The following is a 23,323-nucleotide window of genomic DNA, read 5'->3' on the forward strand; positions in this document are numbered from 1 at the left end:
AAAAAAAAAAAAAAAGAAATGTAACTTTTTCTTGCTCCTCCAATATAAACCAAAAACAAATTTAAGGCAGAATTTAATGAAGTTAAAAGGTAGACCTGAGTTCAGCAGATCTGGATTCTTACTGGTTTCATTCCCTTCAATGGGATGATCTTCAGTGGGAAATCATCAAGGTACTGACAAATGATTTCTCTACTTTTCCTCAGAAGGGACTCAAAACAAGCAGAACCAACCAACCAACCAACAAAAAGCAAAAAGCACCCCCATCCCAAAAGAACACTGAAAGGCTGCCTTCAGCAGGGAGGGAGTACGATTTCCCTTCTGGTGTCAGGCCAACCCCCCACTGAAAGCCACCCTTGCTGCACTCACTTCTCACCACTGATCCAGCTTCATTCCACCCTAATGCACTTGAATTCTCTGCCTCTCCAGCATGAGCCCAGACTATTTCTGAAACTCTTTCAATGAAGAAATTCAGATTATGACTACTTCAGATTTTTTAAACAATCAAATACACATTCATAATAAGGTTTTATTATAAAGTAAAATTCATTTTTTGCTAGTAATATTGCTGGCCACATGGGGGAATTATAGATGAGTAAGTCCCTAACCTTGATGAGGTTATTATTTTCTAAGGCACCCAGGTTCAAGACTTAGAGACATCCCTCACACTGGTTTATGTTTCTGCTTTCCCAGATGTGAGCCCCGTTGCTAGATCCTATCAGTTTTCCTTCAGAGTCCCTCCTGAATCCATCTGTTCAACTTTATTTCTTGCAGGTTCTCATTAACCACCTTCTGAACTATAATAACCTCCAGGGAGGTCTGTCACACATCTCCTCAGTTTACTCTACCTTGTACAGCTCTAGCATTTTATTCTTATCTGATTCTTATTCTTTATCACTTAGATCATACCTAAACCTTGCTCATAAACCTTGAAGTTCCCACTACCAAGTCCCTTATTTTGGCAATTAATATTTCCTACAATTTGCTCCCAACCTATTTTTCAACAATGTTTTTCATCATACATTCGTTCGCATACTTACAAAGCGCTTACCAAGGACACTGAGGAGTTGAAGATGCTATTATGTGACTAAAACAGTCCTTAGCATAAAGGAGTTCAGAATGTGTTAGAAGGAAAGGCAGAACTTCAATATGCAAGGCAGCAAGGGTCAGTGCAAAAAATATGCAAAGGAATGGAAAAGTGAGAACACACAGGAAACGAGTCTGATTTCCACACAAACGATGTAAAGCAGACCAGTAGGAAGTAAAACCGAAAAGGGAGGATTAGGAGTAAATCCAGATAATTATGAATGCTTGGCCAAGGTCTGGACTTTGCTATTTATTCATTCAACAAATATTTACTGACTATCTACAATAGGCCAGACTACAGGTTAAGCACCAGGGACAGAGTAAGAGAAAGACAGGATGCTGGTCCTATTACAGCTTAGTCTTAACACAAAAGCAGGAAGGATCCACTGAAAATGCTGAACACAGGACTGTCATCTGGGATGGTATTTAAAATCACTTTGGCATCAAAGTGTAAGATTAAGTTCATCAAGGAAGAAATGAAAAGACGTGAAAGGGACGGTAGAGGCCCAAGATGGAAGCAGTGGTAAGGGAGATAAAGGCTTGAAAGTTATTCATGAAGAAGACTCACAGGCTTAACACTTGAGAGTAAAAAGTTGCAGGGGAGCAGGGAGAAGGGAAATGTAAAAGTGAAGTAAAAGACTGGGAAATAATTACAAACAGTGGTTGGCTTTGGGGGTGGGGATTGACTGGAAAGGGGCATAAGAAACTCTCCGGGATGATGCTAGTGCCAGGTATCTTGATAGAGGTTCAGGTGCACAGGGTATGCATTTATCAAAAGGCACCAACATCTGTGCATTTCACCCTATGTACGTTTTATCTGAAAAAATCTTTGAACCCTAATATTGAACTCAGGTTAATGATATGCTGAAGTGTGTAGGGTAATTGTATGATACCAACAATTACTTTGAAATAGATTTAAAAAGATAGACGATGGATGGATGGATGAAGATGATAAAGCAAACAAAGTACTAACTGTGGATTCTCAGTGGTGGGTGTGCTATTCACCTTACAAGTCTTTCAATCCTTTTTTTTTTTTTTTTTTTAGAGACAGAGTCTCATTTTGTCGCCCTCAGTAGAGGGCTGTGGCATCACAGCTCACAGCAACCTCCAGCTCTTGGGCTTAGGCGATTCTCTTGCCTTAGCCTCCCGAGTAGCTGAGACTACAGGTGTCTGCCACAACGCCCGGCTATTTTTTGTTGCAGTTTGGCTGGGCTGGGTTGGAACCCGCCACCCTTGGTATATGGGGCTAGTGCCCTACTCACTGAGCCACAGGTGCTGCCCAAGAAGTTTACTTTTTTTTTTTTTCCTTTCTTTCAATCCTTTTTGTTTGAAAAATTTCATAATAAAATGTTGAGAAAAATAATATGCATATATTTTGGACTGAATTGACTGGAAAGACACTGGGAATGTAGGAAAAGAGGAACTTAATGAGTGACCTAAAGTGTTAAGGAAACCAAGGCATCTGAGGAGAAATACTCACCTGGCAATTAGAAATGCATGACTAGAGTTCTGTTATTTCACTCTGTTGCGTCCTGAGCACCTCTGCCTCCATGCATTCCCTCCCCCTGCACTCCTCTTCCTCCCTCTAGTATTTGACTACCGTGCCCTTCCATGTTCACGTACATTTAGTTTATAGCATTATCATCTATCATTAGATTGGAAATCTTTAGGATACACAAAATCTTACACAGGATATTTCATAAAGCAGTTTTCAAATAGACAGATGAATAAAACCTGGCTTAGGATCTGAGTACCTAGGTCAAACTGATCTTGGCTCAGAAGGTACAGCTTTGTTCTTTCTTTCTGAGATAGATATATAAATACACATACTTTTTAAAAGGCATCTTTTACAGTGGGGAAAGTAACTACCACCTCATAGATTTTAATGAAATTCTCATTCCCAAATTCTTAACATATGTGATTTTCTCTTTTTTTTTTTTTTTTTTTTAGAGACAGAGCCTCACTTTGTTGCCCTCGGTAGGGTGCTGTGGTGTCACAGCTCATAGCAACCTCCAGCTCTTGGCCTTAGGCGATTCTCTTGCTCAGTAGCTGGGACTACAGGCGCCCACCACAATGCCCGGCTATTTTCTTTTTATTGCAGTTTGGCCGGGGCCAGGTTTGAACCTGCCATCCTCGGTATATAGGGCTGGCGTCCTAACTCTCTGAGCCACAGGTGCCACCCCTTAGTAGCTTTTCTTTCGGATTTTATCTCACATTTCATTTTGGAGAACTATAAACAAAAGAAGAAATTGATTGTCCTTAGGTGACAAAACAATGCTTGATTTTTTTTTTTTTTGTAGAGACAGAGTCTCACTTTATCGCCCTCAGTAGAGTGCGGTGGCATCACACAGCTCACAGCAACCTCCAGCTCTTGGGCTTAGGCAATTCTCTTGCCTCAGCCTCGAGAGTAGCTGGGACTACAGGCACCTGCCACAATGTCCGGCTATTTTTTGTTGCAATTTGGCTGGGGTCGGGTTTGAACCTGCCACCCTTGGTATGTGGGGCCAGCGCCTTATTTGCTGAGCCATAGGCGCTGATTTTTTTTTTCTACTATTTCAAGCCATGCTTGATTTTTTTTTCTACTATTCTGAGCTTCTAAATTTCTACAAAATTTTTTATTTTGTCACAGGGACCAAAAATTCTATTTAGTAAAGAAAACTGCTCATGACAGTCATCAGATCCTAAAGCACACTGCCAGAAACTTTCAAGTTGTGAAAAAATCAAACCAAGGTAATTGATTTCTCATTCCTATCTCTCTGTCAGAGAACTCCCTGAGCTCATATTTATTTGCACTTCTTGGCACTATCCGTAGCATTGAACTTGGCATACAGTAAGCAAGCACTCAAATGGTGAAAGCATACACATTTATGTAAAAAGAATATGTAATACAAGTAGCCAACAACAGTTAGTAGAAAGCCATTAGCTTACTGTGTTACTTGACTGCTCATTATTCTACAATTCTGGCAATCTGTTTTTCAAAATGAACTCAAAGAATGCCTTTTAATATATCCCAACTGCCCCGGCAGCCTGTGCTAAGTGAAAAAAATTGGGTTTAGCTCCTTCTATGAATTCCAAGAACCAGCTACAATAACCAATGGTATACCTAAATCTATTCTTGGCATAATGGGAGAAAAACTCCATTGAGAAAATCTATGAATAATTAAGACAGCTTCTATTCTGGTACCAAGCTGACATAACCATTGGTATATTTTATACTTGTTATCATCCCAACAGGTCTCCTTGATCATGTTATGTTCCCAGTGGTTCACTTCAACTGCTTAACTCTCAGGTCTACCTGCTATCTAGGAAGAACCTTCTTTATCTCTTACCTCCATCACATTTAAAAAAATGTTTTACCTTTTCTCCCCTCTCTCTCTCTTTGTCCTTGTCTTCTTTTTTCTTTTTTTTCTCACTATGCCCATCTGTGTGGAGGGCAGGTAGTGGTGGAGGAGGTGGGGCAGCTGCTCCAGGGTATGGGATGCTGGGAGGAGGGCCTGGTGTCACTGTGACCTCTCCCACTGCTGCAGTAGAAAGTCCTGAACTTCTCTTGGACTTGGAGTGTCGCTTCTCTTTATGTTTCTCCTTGTCCTTCTTCTTCTTGCTCTTCTTTGACTTCTTTTTCTTCTTGATTTCCCGGTAAGAATCATCTATCACTAACTCCCCAGCCTCTAGTTCCCCACCGGAGGATGAGTCCGATTCTACTAGAATAGGCTCAAGTCCTGAAATATCAAGGTTAGCACTGTGGGATTCTGGGAACTGGGAGGCATCAGACCCACAGCCTTCAGGGCCAGGAGATGAATGTGGGTCTGAGGACGACTTGTGCTTCTTCCGGGCTGTTCTCAGAAAGCTCTGTAACTCATGTCCTAGGAGTAAAGCACCTTGCTCATCCCGAGCTGATTTCTTTGAGGATTTTTTCACAGTTGCTTGCTGAGGGGGATACTGAAAAGACTCTTCATCAACTGAGCTGCTTCCTTTTTCCTTTGGTGAGAGAATAAGTTTCATCTTTAAACCATCAGGTTCACGAAGAGTCAGTGTCTCTGTGTTCACATACAGAGGTTTCATTTTTTTCGGTTTGTGGGAGCCACCATCCTCCAGGGATAGTTCCCCACTGCTTCCACTTACTTTCTTCCTGTGGTGCTCCTTTCTACTCTCTGAATGGCTTGAAGACCCAGAGGATTTCTCCCCTGTCTTTTTGGAGGGCTTAGAGCCTGCTGCGAGTGGGGAAGTGATAGCTCTCAACAGGTCCATAGCTGTATCAGTGGGTTGTGGGCTGGACTTTTTCTTTTTCTTTTGTGACGATTCCAAAGACGAAATGTCTAGAAACAATCAAGAAAAGTACCATCAATACAATAGGGAGCAATGTCTAACAAGTTTCCTCTCTCACCAAAAAGACCCACCTAACACGAGGAAGAGGCTAACAGGAATGATTTGAAGGGAGAACTTTTTTTTTTTTAAAGAGACCGTTTTACTTTGTCACCCTCGGTAGAGTGCTATGACATCACAGCTCACGGCAACCTTCAGCTCTTGGGCTTAGGCGATTCTCTTGCCTCAGCCTCCTGAGTAGCTGGGACTATAAGCACCCGCCACAACACCCAGCTATTTTTTTGTTGCAGTTTGGCAGGGTCGGGTTCGAACTCGCCACCCTCGGTATATGGGACCGGCACCCTACTGACTGAGCCACAGGCGCCGCCCTGAAGGGAGACCCTTTAACTGATCCTAACATTCAGAGATGATGCCCATGTGCTTCTTGGCTTGGTAGATTCTGCCTCTGACCTTGGAGACAGCTCTTCTCACTAAAGCTGTTTCTCTTCACTGAATCTTCAGAAGTAACCAGAAGATTGGACTATAGCTGTGGGATCATGGGTAGTTAAAATTCAGATTGCGGACAGAATACCATTTGTTTCTCTGTTCAGGTCAAACCCATTCTGGTAAAAGTTTAGTCTCGTCAGCTATGTGTATAACACAGCTAAGAAAACTGATTCTGTGAGTAGGAATACACTGGTTGAGAAGTGACCCACAGGTGCAGGCCAGAGGGCCCAAGGACTACATATGGCAAAAGGGAAGCTAGATAACAATGGGCACAAGATAAGTGGATGATTGGGGGGAGAAGGAACCTGGTACCTGGTATATCACAAATGAAGACTGTTCTTCTATGCTGAATCCTCCAAAATACCAGCCCTCCACCTCTCTCCTCCTTCACACTGGTTTATCGGCACTCAGAACAAGAACCACTGTCCTGTTAAATAGGCCACTGAGTCAGCAACATCTGGATCCCTTTCCCCTACCCCGACTCCAAGAACCAGTGATGTGTTTATCCCACTTATTGCCCCTTTCCATCCTTACCTCCATAGTAATAATCATCAGAGGAGTGCTTTCTCTTCTTTTTATGCGTGTCCGTCCCCAAGAAGTAGAGTTCACTATCCTGCAATCAGGCAGGAAGAAGAATTAACCCATAATAAGATGATAAGGGTAAGGGCAGTTTGAAAGTACTTGTTCTTTGATGATATTTGACTTTGGAAAACAAAGTATAGGAAACAAAAACAGATGTGAACATTTTAATTTTCTTTTCCTAAGTTGTTAAAGGACATTTTCATCTTCAAATATTAGGAAATATGATACAAAATAGTTTAAAAGTTTCCTAAGGGAAACGTTTAGGATTTACCTTTAACTTCTTCTTGGAAGAATTCCTGACCTGAGCAGCAATTTCTTCCTCTTCCCTTAAAAAATCTTTATAAGAACGTTTCTTTTCCCGTTGGCTTCGGCCAGCTACAAGTCCTATGTCCTCAAAAGTGTGATCACCATCAAAGCAATCTGAGAAGCACAGGTTCATTTGGAAAAGAAAAAAATAAAGTCAAGTACATTAATGACTACACATGTAACGTAACAGTCCTTCTATTACCAAATTAAAATAAAATAATGTTTCAATAAGTTCACTGAAATATAGGGCTAGGCCCAGGGGGACAGAATATTTCTTAATGACCTGGCTGCAAATACAAGAACCAAACCTGATGAAACAATGCTTCCACACTATGCAAAGGCCCCATGTATATCCTCAGACATGGACTCTTGGCTGTGATTCAGCAGGTGGACACAGACTTGCAGAGGGAAGGCTGAAAAGAATAAGGATATGTGTGCTGCGCTGCTCTGTGGGAGTCCAGTATGTGATTCCTATCCCTGGACTCCTGCACACTGGAGCTGGCAAGGACCAAGAGTGCTGCAGGGGATCACCCCAGTAAACTAGTCTCATATTTCAGACTCTCATGTTGGAACCCCTGTCCTGGTTTTCGTTTCCATGGGCCCAGTCTGGGGATGTCGTGGAGGCTCAGTGTCATAACAGTGGTCTGGCCCATCACCTGGGAGTCCAGACTGTGGTGCCCAGTCCTGGTCTCTATGTCCATGGGCTGCAAGGACTGAAGAGGATACCCCCTTCGGAATGCTTCTCAGATTAAGGGGTCATACCTTCTTTCTTCATGGAGTCATCATAAGCCATGGCGGTCCTGCAGGGTCTTTGAGAATGTGTCACTGTGTCCAGGCTCCTTCCCGTCTACAGGACCAGGTCTGAGAAACAAAGAAGGAAAACCCTCCTGTAATGCGAAATCACTGTGGAGAAGTAACCTTCCAGATGAAAATGCGGAGTGATCCAAGGGCGGACTGGAAGGGCAGCAAGAAATAAAGGAGTGTCTTGTCACCTCCTCATTCTGTTTGTAAATATATTGGGGTTGAGACTGCAGGAAGTATGCTAGGCTTAATTAGATTTTGGTCATGAATTAAGGTTCTCATTTGGGGAAGTATATAAAATACTTTCTATATAAAAAACACTGCCAAAATTAATGAGAATTCCTGAAATGCCAACAGGACTGACAACAACACTGAGACAGGGTGAAAACTGACATTAAGTCAGGGGGACAGGTTTAGTCTTGGTTAAAAAATGCAAAGGTAAAGCAACATATAGAGGAAGACAGACTACACCAAACACCTGAAGACCAGAAAACTCTACCAATTGGATTGGTGAGATGGTAAAACCTACCGCATCGTAATTGAAACAGAAAAGATGATAGCAATATAGTGATATTCAAGTTTACAGCATAATTTCTCTTGTGTGTATTTTGTTGGGCTGTATGAACTTGTTTAAATTTATAAAATTGTAAAAGTAGGCATACTGCTTATGTTGAGTGGTGATATGACAATTTTCACCACTAACAAGCTTTTTTTTTTTTTAAAAAGAGTCTCATTATGTCACCATGGGTAGAATACTGTGGCACCACAGCTCACAGCAACCTCAAACTCTTGGGCTTAAGCAATTCTCTTGCCTCAGCCTCCCAAGTAGCTGGGATTATAGGTGCCCACCACAGCACCTGGCTATTTTTTTGTTGCAGTTGTCACTGCTGTTTAGCAGGCCCTGGGTGGGCTTGAACCCGCCAGCTCAGGTGTATGTGCCCTAACCACTGAGCTACAGGCACCGAGTCCTAACAAGCCTTTTTTAAAGGGGAAGTAAAAATAGGGAAAATTATCATGTTTACTGGTGATGAAATTTTTATGATTAAGTTCTTCACAAATAAGTTATCATGATTTAAACATCCTCTATCATGTATTAAAATTCAAAACAAAGTTTGCCATTCAAGTTTACACGGTCCATTTTGACTTTGAAGATGACAATGCACTATAAGTTCTTCAAATACTTTAAGGGCAAGTAATGTCACAAGTCCTATACGAAATTTAAAAATTATCTACTAAATATTTTGGAAATGTTCTCATCCAGTTAGTTAAATGCTTAGTAGTTAATCTGATTGGTCACTTATTTAAGTTTTATTTTACCTTCATTATTATAATGGGATTTAGAAATACTGAAGAATAGTTCAGTGACAGGTTACTAATCCCTTCGGGTAAATGTGGAAAATACTTCAGGTAAATATGGAACTTTTGTGAAAGAAAAGATGAATGTGAGTAACAAGGAAAACTTTCATAATAAGAGTTAACATTTAAAAAACAAAAAGGAAAAAAAGACTTATTTGCACAAGCCAGATAAAATACAATGCACAGGTAGGTCTAAGTAGAAAAGAGAAGAAGTATTGCCAAGAATAATTTAGAAGATTAATATATAAAAAAGCATTTTTAAATTTTTCTGAGAAGCAAAATGAAGAATGGACTTGGTCAAGGTAAAAGAAGCTAGAGTAAAGAAACCCCATTAATTGGATTACTTTAAAGATTAGTCTGGAGAACTGCCTACTCAAGGGCTTGTTCGTAGTAAGTCAAGCTCAGGCCTCATGTAAAAATGGGAAGAGGCAAGTTTTCAGTCTACCTTTTTTTTTTTTTGAGACAGTCTCAAACTGTTGCCCTGGGTAGAGTGCTGTGGCATCACAGCTCACAGCAACCTCAACTCTTGGGCTTATGAGATTCTCTCTCCTCAGCCTTCAAGTAGCTGGGACTACAGGCCTGCCACAATGCCCAGCTATTTTTGTTGTTGCTGTTGTTGAAGTTGTCATTGTTTTAGCTGGCCCAGGCTAGGTTCGAACTCGCCAGTCACAGTTTATGTGGCCGGCACCCTAACCACTGAGCTAGGGGCACCACCCAAGTTTCAGAATTGAAGTATTAAGCTTTCTTAAGTGGAAACTGCTGTCCTACCTTTTTTTGAGACAGAGTCTCAAGCTGTTGTCCTGGGTAGAGTGCTGTGGTATCACACCTCACAGCAACCTCCAATGCTTGGGCTCAAGTGATCATCTTGCCTCAGTTTTTCAAATTTTTACTAGAGACAGGGTCTTACTTTTGCTTAGGTTGGTCTCGAACTCCTTAGTTCAAGCAATCCACCCACCTTGGCTTCCCAGAGTGCTAGGATTACAGGCATGAGCCACTGCACCCAGCTCTGTCCTCCTTTTACCACCCAAGTGGTGCTGATTCCAAAAGGGGTGCAGGAATGGGAAGGGGGATGTCATACAGGGATTATAGCTACTCATTTGAAAACAGTATATCCTTCCATTGGTACTAAAGTATTAGGTTTATAAGAAAAACACAGAGATAATGTTGGTTTTCACAGACTGATAATGCTAAGAACTACCACAACTAGAGACCTCAAGTCAAATGCTTTTCATGCCAAATGAATTTTGGCAAAGAATATTTGAGAAATAATGACAGAAAATCTTAAAAATTCAATGCTATATAGTCATTAATCTGTTGGCAACAAAATGCATTCCTAAATGTAAACAAAGGCAGCTCGTGAGACTCATGTACAGGTCTTCCCTTTGGTAACATCAAAACCAACATAAAACAGAGCTGAGCAATCTAACAAATAGAAATAAGTACCTCTGAACACAGTATGAGAACAAAAATGAAGTTGACTTACTGGATTATGGGAAAGCACTCATAGTCTCATAACTGAGTGGTTTAAAAGACAGCTAATGGATTAAAAAAGTTGTGGGCTCGGCGCCTGTGGCTCAAGCAGCTAAGGTGCCAGCCACATACACCTGAGCTGACAGGTTTGAAACCAGCCCGGGCCGTCAAACAACAATGACGGCTGCAACCAAAAAACAGCCAGGCGTTGTGGGGGGCGCCTGTAGTCCCAGCTACTTGGGAGGCGGAGGCAGGAGACTCGCTTGAGCCCAGGAGTTGGAGGTTGCTGTGAGCTGTGATGCCATAGCACTCTACCCAGGCTGATAGCTTGAGGCTCTGTCTCAAAAAAAAAAAAAAAAAAAGGCAGCACAGGCCAATACAGAAAACATGCTGGTGTTACATATTATATAGTAGAATTAGGCCTGCTAATGTTCAAATTTTCTATTAAAACCACTGAAGAGCATTTTGTGAATAGGATTAAACAACCTGAAGAAAAAAATGAATGAGGCCTGAAGATTAGTCTAATTCACTCAAGAAATGGGGGCAGCCAAGAGCTTGAATAATGAACACTAAACATAATGGACTATACCACCTGCAGCCTAGGCAGACAGATAGGCTCCAAATTACTAGGTTCTTTAAAATCAAGGTTTTACTGCGGTTCAGGGGTTAGCTTTGATTGCTGACTATAGAGGAAAGATGATACCAGATAAAGAAGTCTCAAGCAACAGTGAAAAGGCAGAGTGCAGGCAACATTTATATAAGATCAGAAGAACCCCTGATATTTGTTCTAGGTCTTTAAGTATTAACCATGATGAATTCAGAGTTCAGGGGTAGGAAGCAGATTGTGAGGATTAGTAAAAACAAAAAACATCAGGTTTGATTTTCACGTCCAATAACAGAGGTCATAATTACATTAAATGTTGGCAAATGTAAAACAGGTGTTAAAACCCATTCTCCTGAATTCCATAATTTTGGAGTTTATAAAATTCAATGTTGTCAAACTTCAAGAGACAGGGATAGTTATGTCTGTCTCCATGTGCTAAGATATGACAACATAAGTAAAAGTTCATCATTTAATATTGTTCATGGAGGAAACATTCATCATAAAAAAAGTAAGCTTATGAAATGTGCAAATTATTAACTGGCTCTTCTGTGACTTTCTTCAGGAGATGAAAAAGGGGAGGCAGAGTGGCTCTTCCACTTGGAGATAAATATACAAGTTATGTTAAGGCAAAGGCCTCCAGGATGACCAAAGTAATCAGAGATCTGATGATATAAAATCATCAGAGTACTTGGTCATTTTGAAAATTAAAATTATCCTGAAAATGGGTTTCAGAAGGTGGTTTTTTGAGGCAATCTGAGCTGCAGTGGTCACTAACAATCTTCTTCATCCAATAATATCAATGAGTATTGAAAAAAGGAAACAAACTAAGTCTCATGAAGTGGGCAGCGAGAGAAACCCCGAAATCCAGGTCTAGTCCAGGATAAGAGCTTTGTCCAAGATTCTGAGTTCTCTTCTTCTAGCACTTGTAAGAACTCAAACTGCCAGTCGGTGCAGGTAAGGACGACACACGTCCAGCTGTTGCCAGTTTCTGAGCTTTTGTTGTTGTTTTAGTATTTTGTTGTTGACTTTTAGTATTTGAACAGGTGATGTGATGTCTTCTCATTTTCCCCGAGGTCTCCTCCAATCTCTGAATACAGTGACTCCGAATTCTCTTGCCACTCCCTTCTCCAGGGATCTACCTATGCAGCACTCACAGCCCCTGCCAGCTCTGGAAGCTGCAGATCCCGACAGCCTGGGATGTGGATTGAATCCTCTCATTGCAATGCAATTAAGCGGAACCACGACCACCGCACAGATTGGCTGACAACACACAATTCCATAGACCAGCAACAGAAATTTTGACAAGCCTTGTCCCGTCAATAGACTTTCTTTCGGATTCCGTTTTTTATTTATTCTGCTGTGAGGGAGTATTAGCCACCAGCTTACCCATCAGAAAGAAGGAAGGTAAATTTCCTCCTTTTTTGCACGAAACAAAGTGAATCTACAAGTAGCAGTTGTAGAGGGAAGATGGGCCTGTTTGGAAAAGAATCCCACTACGAAGATACGTTCTAACTGGGTCGTACGCAAAGAATATACACAATACCAGGTTATTTATACAAACAGCCCGCGGGACCACCATTTTTGTGGTCCCCACGGCAAACCAATGGGATTCTCCCGGCAGTTTTGCAGCAACAGCTAGTTTAACAAAGCTCTGCGAAGAGGAAAAGAAAGCTCCTCGTATCCTCTCCTGCCAGCCGAGGACCCAGCCCTCCAGTCGGCCCGGCCCTGGAGCCTTTTCCCCCTGACAGCCCCAGGGACCCCTGCATCCCGGGTCCGAAGCTTGCAGCTCTGCCCGGACCCAGGTTCCCGCGTCCCAGGCTGCAGCACTGAGCCCCCGAGGGCGGAGACGGCCCGGGCAGGGGGAGGGGCGGCCCCGGCCCGCAGGCCCCCGGGGCGGCCGCACGCCCCCTCTCGGCCCCGCAGCTTTCCCGCCTTCCCCATTTGAACAGCTCCCGACCGCCTTCCTCCTTCGGCCCGCTCCAGCCCCTTCCCGGGGGCGGCTACGGCCGCTACTCAAGTCCCCGGCTCGGCCCCTGGGCTAGGCCGCGACGGGCCTGGGGCGTCCCCGGGACTGTGTCGCGGGCCCAGGGCGGCGGGTGGCGGCGGGGCGGGGCTGCTGCCGCCTCAGGGTGGGGCCCAGCCCGGCCTCGTGGGGGCTCCGCTCGCCGCTACCTTCACTCGTCTCGCCCGGATCCCGCCTCAGCGCCGCCGACAGCCGCCATCTTGGAGAAGGAGAGAAAAGCGCGAGCGGCCAGGGAGCCTCAGTCAAGCGCAGAGCGCAGACTCCGACTCAGGAGGGGGGAAATCCCATTCGAGAAAGAGCGCCGAGCGCATCGAATAAGCTCAGTTTGCGGACCGTGGGAGCTAGTATTTACTGAGAATTTGCTGTGTGCCAGGCTTGAGATAAAAGCTTTATGAATATTATATTGTTTAAATCTCCCAGGATCTCTGTGAGGTAGGTGTTGTTGTAATTTGCAGAAGAGAAACAGGCTCAGAGAGGCTAGGTTACTTGCTCAACAATGCATAGGTAATAATAGTTGGAACGGTGTCGTTCTTTTCCCACAAGACTGCCGCTTCTTTCAACATGTTTTTATACCGTAATTTCCCTCTTTGCAAAACCTAGATCCACCTAGAGTAAAGCAGTGCTGCTTATTTGGAATTTATTAACTGCATTTGAATGTTCGACGGTGATTGTTATCTCCGTAACAACGCACTGTAAAATAATTTGCATGGCTAATTATCTACATCCCTCCCCATAATTATTTTCATTTAAAACTTAAAAAGAGTCTTCAGAGAGGCTGGGCGCAGTCGCTCACACCTGTAATCCTAGCACACTGGGAGGCCAAGGCAGGTGGATTGCTGAGCTCACAGGTTAGAGACCAATCTGAGCAAGAGCGAGACCTCGTCTCTAAAAATAGCCGGGTCTTGTGGCGGTCACCTGTAGTCCCAGCTATTTAGGAGGCTGAGGCAAGAGAATCGCTTGAGGCCAAAAGTTTGAGGTTGCTGTGAGCTATAACTCCACGGAACTCTACCGAGGGTTATAAAGTGAGACAGAGTCAGAAAAAAAAAAAAAAAAAAGAAAGAAAGAAAAGAAAAAGAAATAAAAGAAAGTCTTCAGAGAGATGAAAAGATGTCATAAAGAGGAGAAAACTTGATTTTTTTGATTTGTGGATTTTTTTTCCCTGTGGAGAATTTGGACCAATGGGTAGCAATTACAGTATGCAGAGATTGGTTCAATATGAAGAATTTATTTTTCTAACACAGTCCCATAGTACTGTGAATAGTGAGCTTCCCATCACTAGAGGAGTCCAAGCAGAAATTGGTGTGTTAGTTACTGTAAAGCAGAGAGATTTAGAGATATAGATTGGCTTCTAGAGTTGTGAGCCACATGAAACTCTATTCAAAATCATGTGTTTGTGCACCAGTGCCATCGTCTGGGGTTCAGGCCCCATCATAGATTAAGAGCCCCTGCCCTAGTGGACATTTTGTGCAGAAGTGGATGAGTGCTTGAAGATGATGTAGTCATGGGATCAAGAGAAGTAAGATAATTTGCCCCAGATCACACTGCCGATTAGTGATCAGATAAGGATGAGAAGCCAGATTGTCAGATTCCTGCCTTATCATGCATTGAGGAGGAGATTGGATTCTGTTTAAGAGCTGTTCTTGAAATGGTGAGATGCTGAGATGTTAAAACGCCCGAGACAAAAATTGCTGAATTTATTCCCAAAATGTAACGGCAAATAATAAAACTGGCACCATGGCCACCTGGGTAGCCTCCATCTGGCTCACCAAAAACATAGGCAATGAGTTTTGCTAAAAGTTACTAGATTGCATTTCTGTGACACCTTGCCTGACATTAGGCTTCCCTTTGAAGTATTTAAGAGCCTTAAGAATGTGTTTTCTTTTTGTTCTTCTGTACCCTGCATGTATTGGTCAGGATGTTTTCAGTTGCAAGTGACAGAAACCTAATTCAACATAGTTCACCAGAAAAGGAGAATTTATTGACATTTCTAGTGCCTTCAGGTATGGCTGGGTTCAGGGAGGGACTCAGGCTGGTCCCCTGACATTTCTCTGTGATACATTCTTCTGAGTTGACTTTATTCTCAGATTCAGGTGATGACTCCAACAGCTCCAGGCTCCACTGTCTTTACTGCTAGCAGTGTCCCTGGAAAGAAGTTTCTTCTTCTCTTTTGCTTTGGCAAAAGTCATGGGATTGACTTTTTTTTTTTTTTTGAGACAGAGCCTCAAGCTGTCCCCCTGGGTAGAGTGCCATGGCATTACAGCTCACAGCAACCTCCAAGTCCTGGGCTCAAGCGAGTCTCCTGCCTCCGCCTCCCAAGTAGCTGGGACCACAGGCGCCCGCCACAACGCCCGGCCATTTTTTGGTTGCAGCCGTCATTGTTGTTTGGCGGGTCCGGGCTGGGGATTCGAACCCGCCACCTTAGGTATACGTGGCTGGCGCCTTAGCCGGGTGAGCTATAGGCGCTGAGCCGGGATTGACTTTTATTGCCTGAAGTGGATTGTGTGTCCGAACAGAAAACAGTAACTATGAGCAAAGGTGTGGGATATACTAATTGGCTACTTTCTTAAAGTAAGATAGGGGTAGACACAAGGAAAATTAGGGGTTATTGTCAGAAGGATGAGTGGATGCTAGGTAGACAAGAGTAGCTGTTGACCCAGTGTACCACTAGCTGGGACCTGAATGCCCCATGGGTCCCATTTGTCCCATTTCCTTTTCCCACAGAGGATGTTCGTATCAAATTCTTGTTCACCTTCAACTCCCATATACCTAATGTCAGATTCTTCCTCAGCCTACTCTCTCAATCACAAAATGCCATTAACTTGCTCCCAGTGTTGGACCACTGTGCATGCATTCATTCATTCTAACAGATATTTATAGAAAGCATAGCCTGTGCCAGGCATTGCCCTAGGTGCTGAGAGTAGAACAGTGAACAAAATCAAGAGCCTTGAGCCCCTGCAGCTTACATTCTAGCTGGGTTGAGGGCAAAAAATAAAAATACATATATTGGCTTGGCGCCTGTAGCACACTGGTTATGGTGCCGGCCCCATACACCCAGGGTGTCCGGTTTGAACCCAGCCTCGGCCACCTAAACAAGGACAGCTGCAACAAAAAACAAAGCTGGGGATTGTGGCAGGAGCCTATAGTCCCAGCTACTTGGATGGCTAAGGCAAGAGAATTGCTTAAGCACAAGAGTTGGAGGTTGCTGTGAGTTGTGATGCCAAGGCACTCTACCTAAAGGGCAACATAGTGAGACTCTCAAAAAAAAAAAAACAACCAACCAAAAACAATGTGTGTGCGTGTGTGTGTATATACACACACACACAGGGTGGCCATAAAGTTTGTGTGCAATTTAAAACTACACACTATTTTAAATTGCACACAAACTTATGACTACCCTGTAATATATATTACGCTAGTTGATGATCACAGGTGGAGAAAAATAATGACAGGATAAGAGAGTACCATGAAGGGATAGGAGTGGGAATGGATCATTGTGTAATGTAGTGGTTGGGGAGGCTAGCTCAGCCAGAGGTGGGTTGGTGTGGGAGCCAGGGGGTCATAGCTCCTTCAGTGGATTCAGGTCCTTCCTCTGTACCTAAATGGAGAAGTATTCTCTGTTAAATATCATAGTTCTTTTGCATTTTTGAAACTTGTAAAGAGAGAAAGGTTACTCCTGGGGTAACCTGAGGTAGAGAGAGGCCTGGTCATGGTGGACATTGTGAGTAAGAAAGCCTTGTCCCACAGTGAGTTGAGGATGGCATCTGGGATTTGTGACAATAGGGTCCTCCTTAAGTGTGGGGCTGTTCTCTCGTCCACCTGGCCCATTTAAAACTGCCTAGTACATCACAGCAGTGGGAGATGAGGGGGTAACAGGTTGTGCTTGTTTGGGCATCTCCTTCTGACCATTTTTCTTTGCTCTGCCCTTTCTAGCTGTGTTTTGAGCAGCTTCTTTGTCTTAGGTCTGATAAGAGGATATAGTCATGGGTACATACATTAGGCAGAGTTTTTTGGCTAGCAGTGATGGGTCCTAATTAAAATTCCTTAAGAGACAAGTAGAAATGTATGGCTCATGTAAAAAAATACACTCAGAGCCATAGAAAAGTTAGTCCTCTGGACAAAACAGTTCAGGGATTCAAATCCCTCCCTCTTAGCTCTCTTCTCTCAGGCTGGCAATCCTTTGGGCCTAGAATTATGGCTGTAGGTAGCCCATGCTTACATCTTTACAATCTCCTGACCATAGAGGAAAGAGTACTTTCCCACACCAGCATCAGGGAAGGACTCCCATTGGCTGGCATGGGGTCATGTGATCATTCAGTATTGCAACAAATGGTTCCCAGCAGAATGATAAAGCTGAAATAGGGCAGGAGTTGTTCCACAAAAGAAAGTGGGTTCTATGCTGGAAAAACAAATAATATAGTAAAGCAACAATACTCTGTTGTGGCTTTTGGGAAACTTACTACTTTTCTGTGTGTAGTGTGTATGTGTGTTTATATGTTTTTTGTTTGTTTGTTTGTTTTTATTTTGAGACAGAGCCTCAAGCTGTCCCCTTGGGTAGAGTGCCGTGGCATTATAGCTCGCAGCAACCTCCAACTCCTGGGCTCAAGTCTCCTGCCTCCGCCTCCCAAGTAGCTGGGACCACAGGCGCCCGCCACAATACCCGGCTATTTTTTGGTTGCAGCCGTCATTGTTGTTTTGACGGGCCCAGGCTGGATTCCAACCCGCCACCTTAGGTGTATGTGGCTGGCGCCTCAGCCACTTGAACCACAGGTGCGGAGTCTATATATATGTTTTGTGGGAAATATAAAACAGGTCCATAATGGCCGTGGTACAAATGAAAAAGAAACGTGTGCCACAGAAGATGTGCCATCCCTCATTGGGCTATTACAACAGCTTCCTAATAATTTTTTATCTTCCAGGGTCCCCTCACCGCTTCAAAGTCTACCCCCTCAGCCATCATGCTCAAGCACAGCCAAGGTGAGCTTATACTCCAGCTAATGAAATTTTAACAGCTCCATGTTGCCTACACTATAAAGGGCAAACCTTCTTAGTGTTCCTCAAATTCCTCTTCACCCTCAATTCTTCATATCCCTCAACATCAGGCTTCAGCCACCCTGGCCTCTTCAGCGTCCCCCAAGCATGCAGCACCCCGTTGAGTGTCCATACCACTCTGCACAGATTTTGTTTTCCTTAATGAGTCCCCCACATTCCACTACTTTTGCCACCTCTGACCCAGAAAACTTCAAGATCTATCTTGAGATCAACAGTTAAATGGATAAAGAAAATGTGATATGTAACACACACACACACACACACACACACAGTGGGATATTAGTCCTTTTTTTATTGAGACAGAGTCGCCCTTGGTAGACTGCTGGGGCATTATAGCTCACAGCAACCTCAGACTTCTGGGCTCAAGCGATTCTCTTGCCTCAGCCTCCTGAGTAGCTGGGACATTATGCTACAGGTACCCACCACAATAATGGCTATTTTTTAGAGATGGGGGTCTCAAAAAATAAAAGAATAAACCTGTGAGCTCAGGCAATTCACCTGCCTCAGCCTCCCAAGTGCTGGGATTACAGGCATGAACCAATTCTCCTGGTGGCATATTAGTCTTTTTTATTTATTTATTTTTTTTGAGACAGAGCCTCAAGCTGTCCCCCTGGATAGCGTGCCGTGGTATCACAGCTCACAGCAACCTCCAACTCCTGGGCTCAAGCGAGTCTCCTGCCTCAACCTCCCAAGTAGCTGGGACCACAAGCACCCGCCATAATGCCCAGCTATTTTTAGGTTGCAGCTGTCATTGTTGTTTTGGCGGGCCCAAGCTGGATTTGAACCTTAGGTGTATGTGGCTGGCACCTTAGCCACTTGAGCCACAGGCGCCGAGCCAGCATATTAGTCTTAAAAAGAAGGACAGAAGGCTCATGCCTATAATCCTAGCATTCTGGGAGACCAAGGGAGGTGGATCAACTGAGCTCAGGAGTTTGAGACCACCCTGAGCAAGAACAAGACCCATCTCTGCTAAAAATAGAAACAAACAAATAAAAAAACTAGCTGGGCCTCATGGCAGGTGTCTCGACTACACTGGAGGCTGAGGGAAGAGGATCACTCATGTCCAAGAGTATTGAGATTGCTGTCAGCTATGATGCCATGGCATTCTACACAGTGAGACTCTGTTTAAAAAAAAAAAGGAAGGATATCCTGTCATTTGTGACAACATGGATGAACCTGGAGGCTATTATGCTAAGTGAAATCAGCCCATCATGAAAGGGCAAACAGCGCTATTCCACTTATATAGGGTGTCTATTACAGTTAACCTCATAGCATCAGGGAATGCAATAATGGTTGCCAGGAGCTGAAGGGTGGGAGAGAGGGGAAGTTAATCATTGGTTATCAAGTTTCAGTTATGCAAGATGAGTGAGTTCTAGAGGCCCACTGTACAACAGCGCTTGTAGTTAACAATAGGATATTGTGCACTTCAAAATTGGTTCAGAGGCTAACTTCACAGTAGATGTTTTTACCACCCAAACCAAACCAAACCAAAACAAAGCACTAAGAACCAGAAGAAACGGACACAAAGAAGCTTTGGGAGGTGTTGGATATGAGGATAGTGTCGTGGGTGTTTGCATAGATCCAAGCTCATCAAGTTGAACATGTTAAATATGTGCAGTTCATTGTATATTAATTATACTTTAGTACAGCTGCTTCAAACATTGGACAAAGCAAAGAAAACACACACACACACACACCCCTAACTCAGATACTCCCTCTTCAAGTCAGCGTCTCACATTCCCACAATTCTGCACATATTGTTTCCCTTTTTCTCAAAGACAGGCCCTGTGTCTAAGTCATCTTTGGCCCTCTGGGCACGTGGAAGGTCCAGTGCTTAGTGAATCCTTTTGATTTGCTGTTGGTGAGTGAAGAGTGGGACCCACAAGTTTTCTTGGGTCTCTGAGGAGGCAGAGATGAGGATTGTGTGGGAAAGTTGGAGAAGGTGTATTGGTAGTGGGTGTGGTTTGCCCTATCCCTCTCTCGTCATCCGGAGCAGACAGTAGTGCGGCCTGGGCTGTAGAAGTGAGCAGATAAAGTGCAAGAAAGCTCAAGCCTGCACTGCCCACTCAGGTAACTGCAGTACCTTCCTTTCCTGCACATGTTTTAAAACCACACGAGAAGGCAAGAGGCCTTTGATTGTCTCATCACAGGTTGTGAGGACCATGAGAAGCCAGGGGTGGGGAGTGAGGCTGCCTCTAGCTGTGTGGGGGAGGAACTGTGACAATGGGAAAGACTCTGAGAGAGGTTCAGGGGTGTTCAGTGCCTGGATCAAGCCATTCCTGAGGTCCGCATGCCCCTACCCCGTTACATCATGTGAGTCAAGAATCTTCCCCTTCTCCCTTTTGAGTCAGCGGCCAGCTCCCCCCCTTCCCTGTGGAGCCAAGAGGAGCTCCCCAGTCCAAATGGCCTCAGGGAGAGGGACCTTGAGCTGGCCCTTGCCCCTGGGGTAGGTTGTAGAAGGGTGGGGGAGGGAGGGAGGGCATTCTCAATGGAAGAATCTGGGTGAAAGGCAGAAAGGAAGCTCAGCACTACCCTGTGTCCTTGGAAGGACAAGCAGTAGGACCGCTTGGTCTGTGGCCTTAGTTCCTGGGAGTTCTAAGGGGAGGTTGGGACGATTGGCCCTATCTCCTCCTCCAGGACTGCCTGCCTCGCTCCCACCTTTGCAGTTTTAACCTGTGGTCACTCTCCACTTCTTTCCTTTCTTTTCATAGGTCAGTGCCTGTATTTTAAATTTTAAGGTATTTCAAAGTACAAACATCCCTATACCTACCTCTTAGATTAAAGGTGATCCTTACTGTAATTGCTTCAAAAAAACTTTTTTTTTTTAGGAAAGAGAAAGAAACACAGTTTAAGCCCCATCTTTACCCCTACTAGCAATAGCTATTTCATTCCATCCCTTCTCAGAGCAATTGGAACTGGTGTATATATCCTTCCGGTCCATGTCCTGATCGCCTATCTACAGGAGGGGCAGTGCTGTCCAATGGTTAAGGGCATAGACTCAGCATCTGGGCTTCATGGGTTTAAAGTCCAACTCTGCCACTTTCTAGCTAGCTGAGTGATCTTGGGCAAGTTACTAAATGTTGCTAAGTCCTAACTTTGTCTTTTTCCAAAATGAAAATAAGGTATACAAAGCACTTAACCAGTAGCTAATACTTGGAAGGCACTGTATGGGTCAGCTATTTTTAATCCATGAGTAATATGTGGTGCTCTATGGCACTGCCCTGTACTGGTACTATTGTAGCCAGCCATATATATAAGAGGTATAGGACACACACAGTCATGCGCTGGACAGCAACGTCATTCAGGCCAATGATGGACTGAACAGACAACTGCAGTCCTGTAAGATTAGAATGGAGCTGAAACATTTCTATTGCCTGACGTCACAGTGAGTGTCATGACATCACAGTGCCAGGTGTCACTCACATCTCTGTGGTGACGCTGGTGTAATCAGACCTACTGTGCTGTCAGCCATAGAAACGTTCATATGGCACATTCAGTTCTGTACAGAGTGTAATTCTTCATAATGATAACAAATGACTATGTTACTGATTTATGATTTACTCTACTTGCAGTCCCCAGGTTATGAACAAGATAGGTTCTGTAGGTTTGTTCTTTTCTCTTATTTATTTATTTATTTATTGTTATTATTTTTTAGAGACAGAGTCTCTTTTTATCGCCCTCAGTAGAGTGCTGTGATGTCACAGCTCACAGCAACTTTCAACTCCTGGGCTTAGGCGATTCTCTTGCCTCAGCCTCCTGAATAGCTGGGACTACAGGCACCCGCCACATGCCCCGCTTTTTTTTTTTTTTTGAGACAGAGCCCCAAGCTGTCGCCCTGGGTAGAGTGCCATGGCATCACAGCTCACAGCGACCTCCAACTCCAAGGCTCAAGTGAGTCTCCTGTCTCAGCCTCCCAAGTAGCTGTGACCACTGGTGCACGCCACAACACCTGGCTATTTTTTGGTTGCCACAGTCGTTGTTTGGCGGGCTGGGCTGGATTTGAACCGGCCAGCTCAGGTGTATGTGGCTGGTGTCTTAGCTACTTGAGCCACAGGTGCTGAGCCATCCCGCTATTTTTTGTTGCAGTTTGGCTGGGGTCAGGTTCGAACCCGCCACCCTCACACTCTACCGACTGAGCCACAGGCACTGCCCTATTTATTTATGTTTTTGAGACAGAGTCTCACTATGTTGCTCTTGGTAGAGTGCTGTGGTATCACAGCTCATAGCAACCTCTAGCTCTTGGGCTTCACTGACTCTCTTGCCTCAGCCTCCCAAGTAGCTGGGACTACAGGTGCCCACCACAGCACCCACTTATTTTTTTGTTGGAGTTGTCATTGTTGTTTAGCAGGCCCAGGCCTGGCGGGAACCCGCCAGCCTTGTTCTATGTGGCTGGCGCCCTACTCACTGAGCTATGGACACCGAGCCATGCACTTTTGGTTGTTAATTTAGAGTGTACTCCTTATACTTATTAAAAAACTTTGGCTATAAAATAGTCTCAGGTCCTCCAGGAGGGATTCTGGAAGAAGGCATTGTTATCACAGGAGATGACGGCTCCATGCCTGGTTTTGCCCCATCTACTTTGGGGAGTGAGCATGGGACTGGTAGCCAGTTAGTATACCGTACACCTTTGCTCGTGGTTAGAGAGGATTTCAGCCTTCACAGTGTTGTGGAATAATGTCTGTAAGATAAATACAAGTTTTTCGTAGGTCTGGTAGAATTTGCCTGTGAATCTGTCTGGTTTCAGTCTCTTCCTTTGTTGGGATTTTTTTTTCTTTTTAATTACTGCGTCATACTTCCTGCTCATTATTTGTCTGTTCAGAATTTCTATTTCTTCCTGACTCGAGGTTTGTGTGTTTCTAGAAATTATCCATTTTCTTTAGGTTTTCTAGTTTGTGTGTGCAGAGGTTGTCATAGTATCACAAGACGATATTTTGCATATCTGAGGTATCAGTTGTCGTGTCTTCTTTTTAATTTGTTATTGAGCTGATTTGAGTCCTTTCTTTTCTATTTCTGGTTAGTCTGGCTAGTGATCTGTCGATTTTTATGTTTTCAAAGAACCACTTTTTTTGTTTCATTGATCTTTGGCATTTTTTTTGGCTTCCAGTTCAAGTTAGCTCTGCTCTGGGCCTTGTTATTTCTTTTCTTCTGCTGGCTTTCAGTTTGGTTTCTTCTTCTTTTTCTAATTCCTTGAGATGTGACATTAGGTTTTTCAATTGTGATCTTTCTGTCTTTAGATATCA

The 23,323-nt window shown here is 43.9% G+C and overlaps 1 protein-coding gene across 5 annotated transcripts in view; it reads right to left on the bottom strand.

The window, feature by feature from the left end:
• HMGXB4 (HMG-box containing 4) overlaps positions 1–13,283 on the bottom strand; it is a 37,444-nt gene extending 24,161 nt beyond the window's left edge. Inside the window, exons 1-6 of one of the 5 annotated variants that reach the window (XM_023509468.1) lie at positions 13,184–13,260; positions 7,543–7,641; positions 6,746–6,894; positions 6,427–6,505; positions 6,205–6,319; positions 4,441–5,399 (exon numbers count right to left, since the gene is read on the bottom strand). In XM_023509468.1, coding sequence (XP_023365236.1) covers positions 4,441–5,331 — 891 coding nt within the window. In that variant the 5' untranslated portion in view covers positions 5,332–5,399; positions 6,205–6,319; positions 6,427–6,505; ... (1 more) ...; positions 7,543–7,641; positions 13,184–13,260. Of the gene's footprint in view, positions 1–4,440; positions 5,400–6,204; positions 6,353–6,426; positions 6,506–6,745; positions 6,895–7,542; positions 7,642–13,183 lie in introns of those variants that run through there. The other 4 variants (XM_023509469.1, XM_023509467.1, XM_023509470.1 and 1 more) reach the window with 4 other exon arrangements.
• Positions 13,284–23,323: the final 10,040 nt, after the last annotated feature.

Source organism: Otolemur garnettii, unplaced genomic scaffold (genome assembly GCF_000181295.1).
Source record: "Otolemur garnettii isolate 467f Iridium unplaced genomic scaffold, OtoGar3 scaffold00007, whole genome shotgun sequence".
Taxonomy (NCBI): domain Eukaryota; kingdom Metazoa; phylum Chordata; class Mammalia; order Primates; family Galagidae; genus Otolemur; species Otolemur garnettii.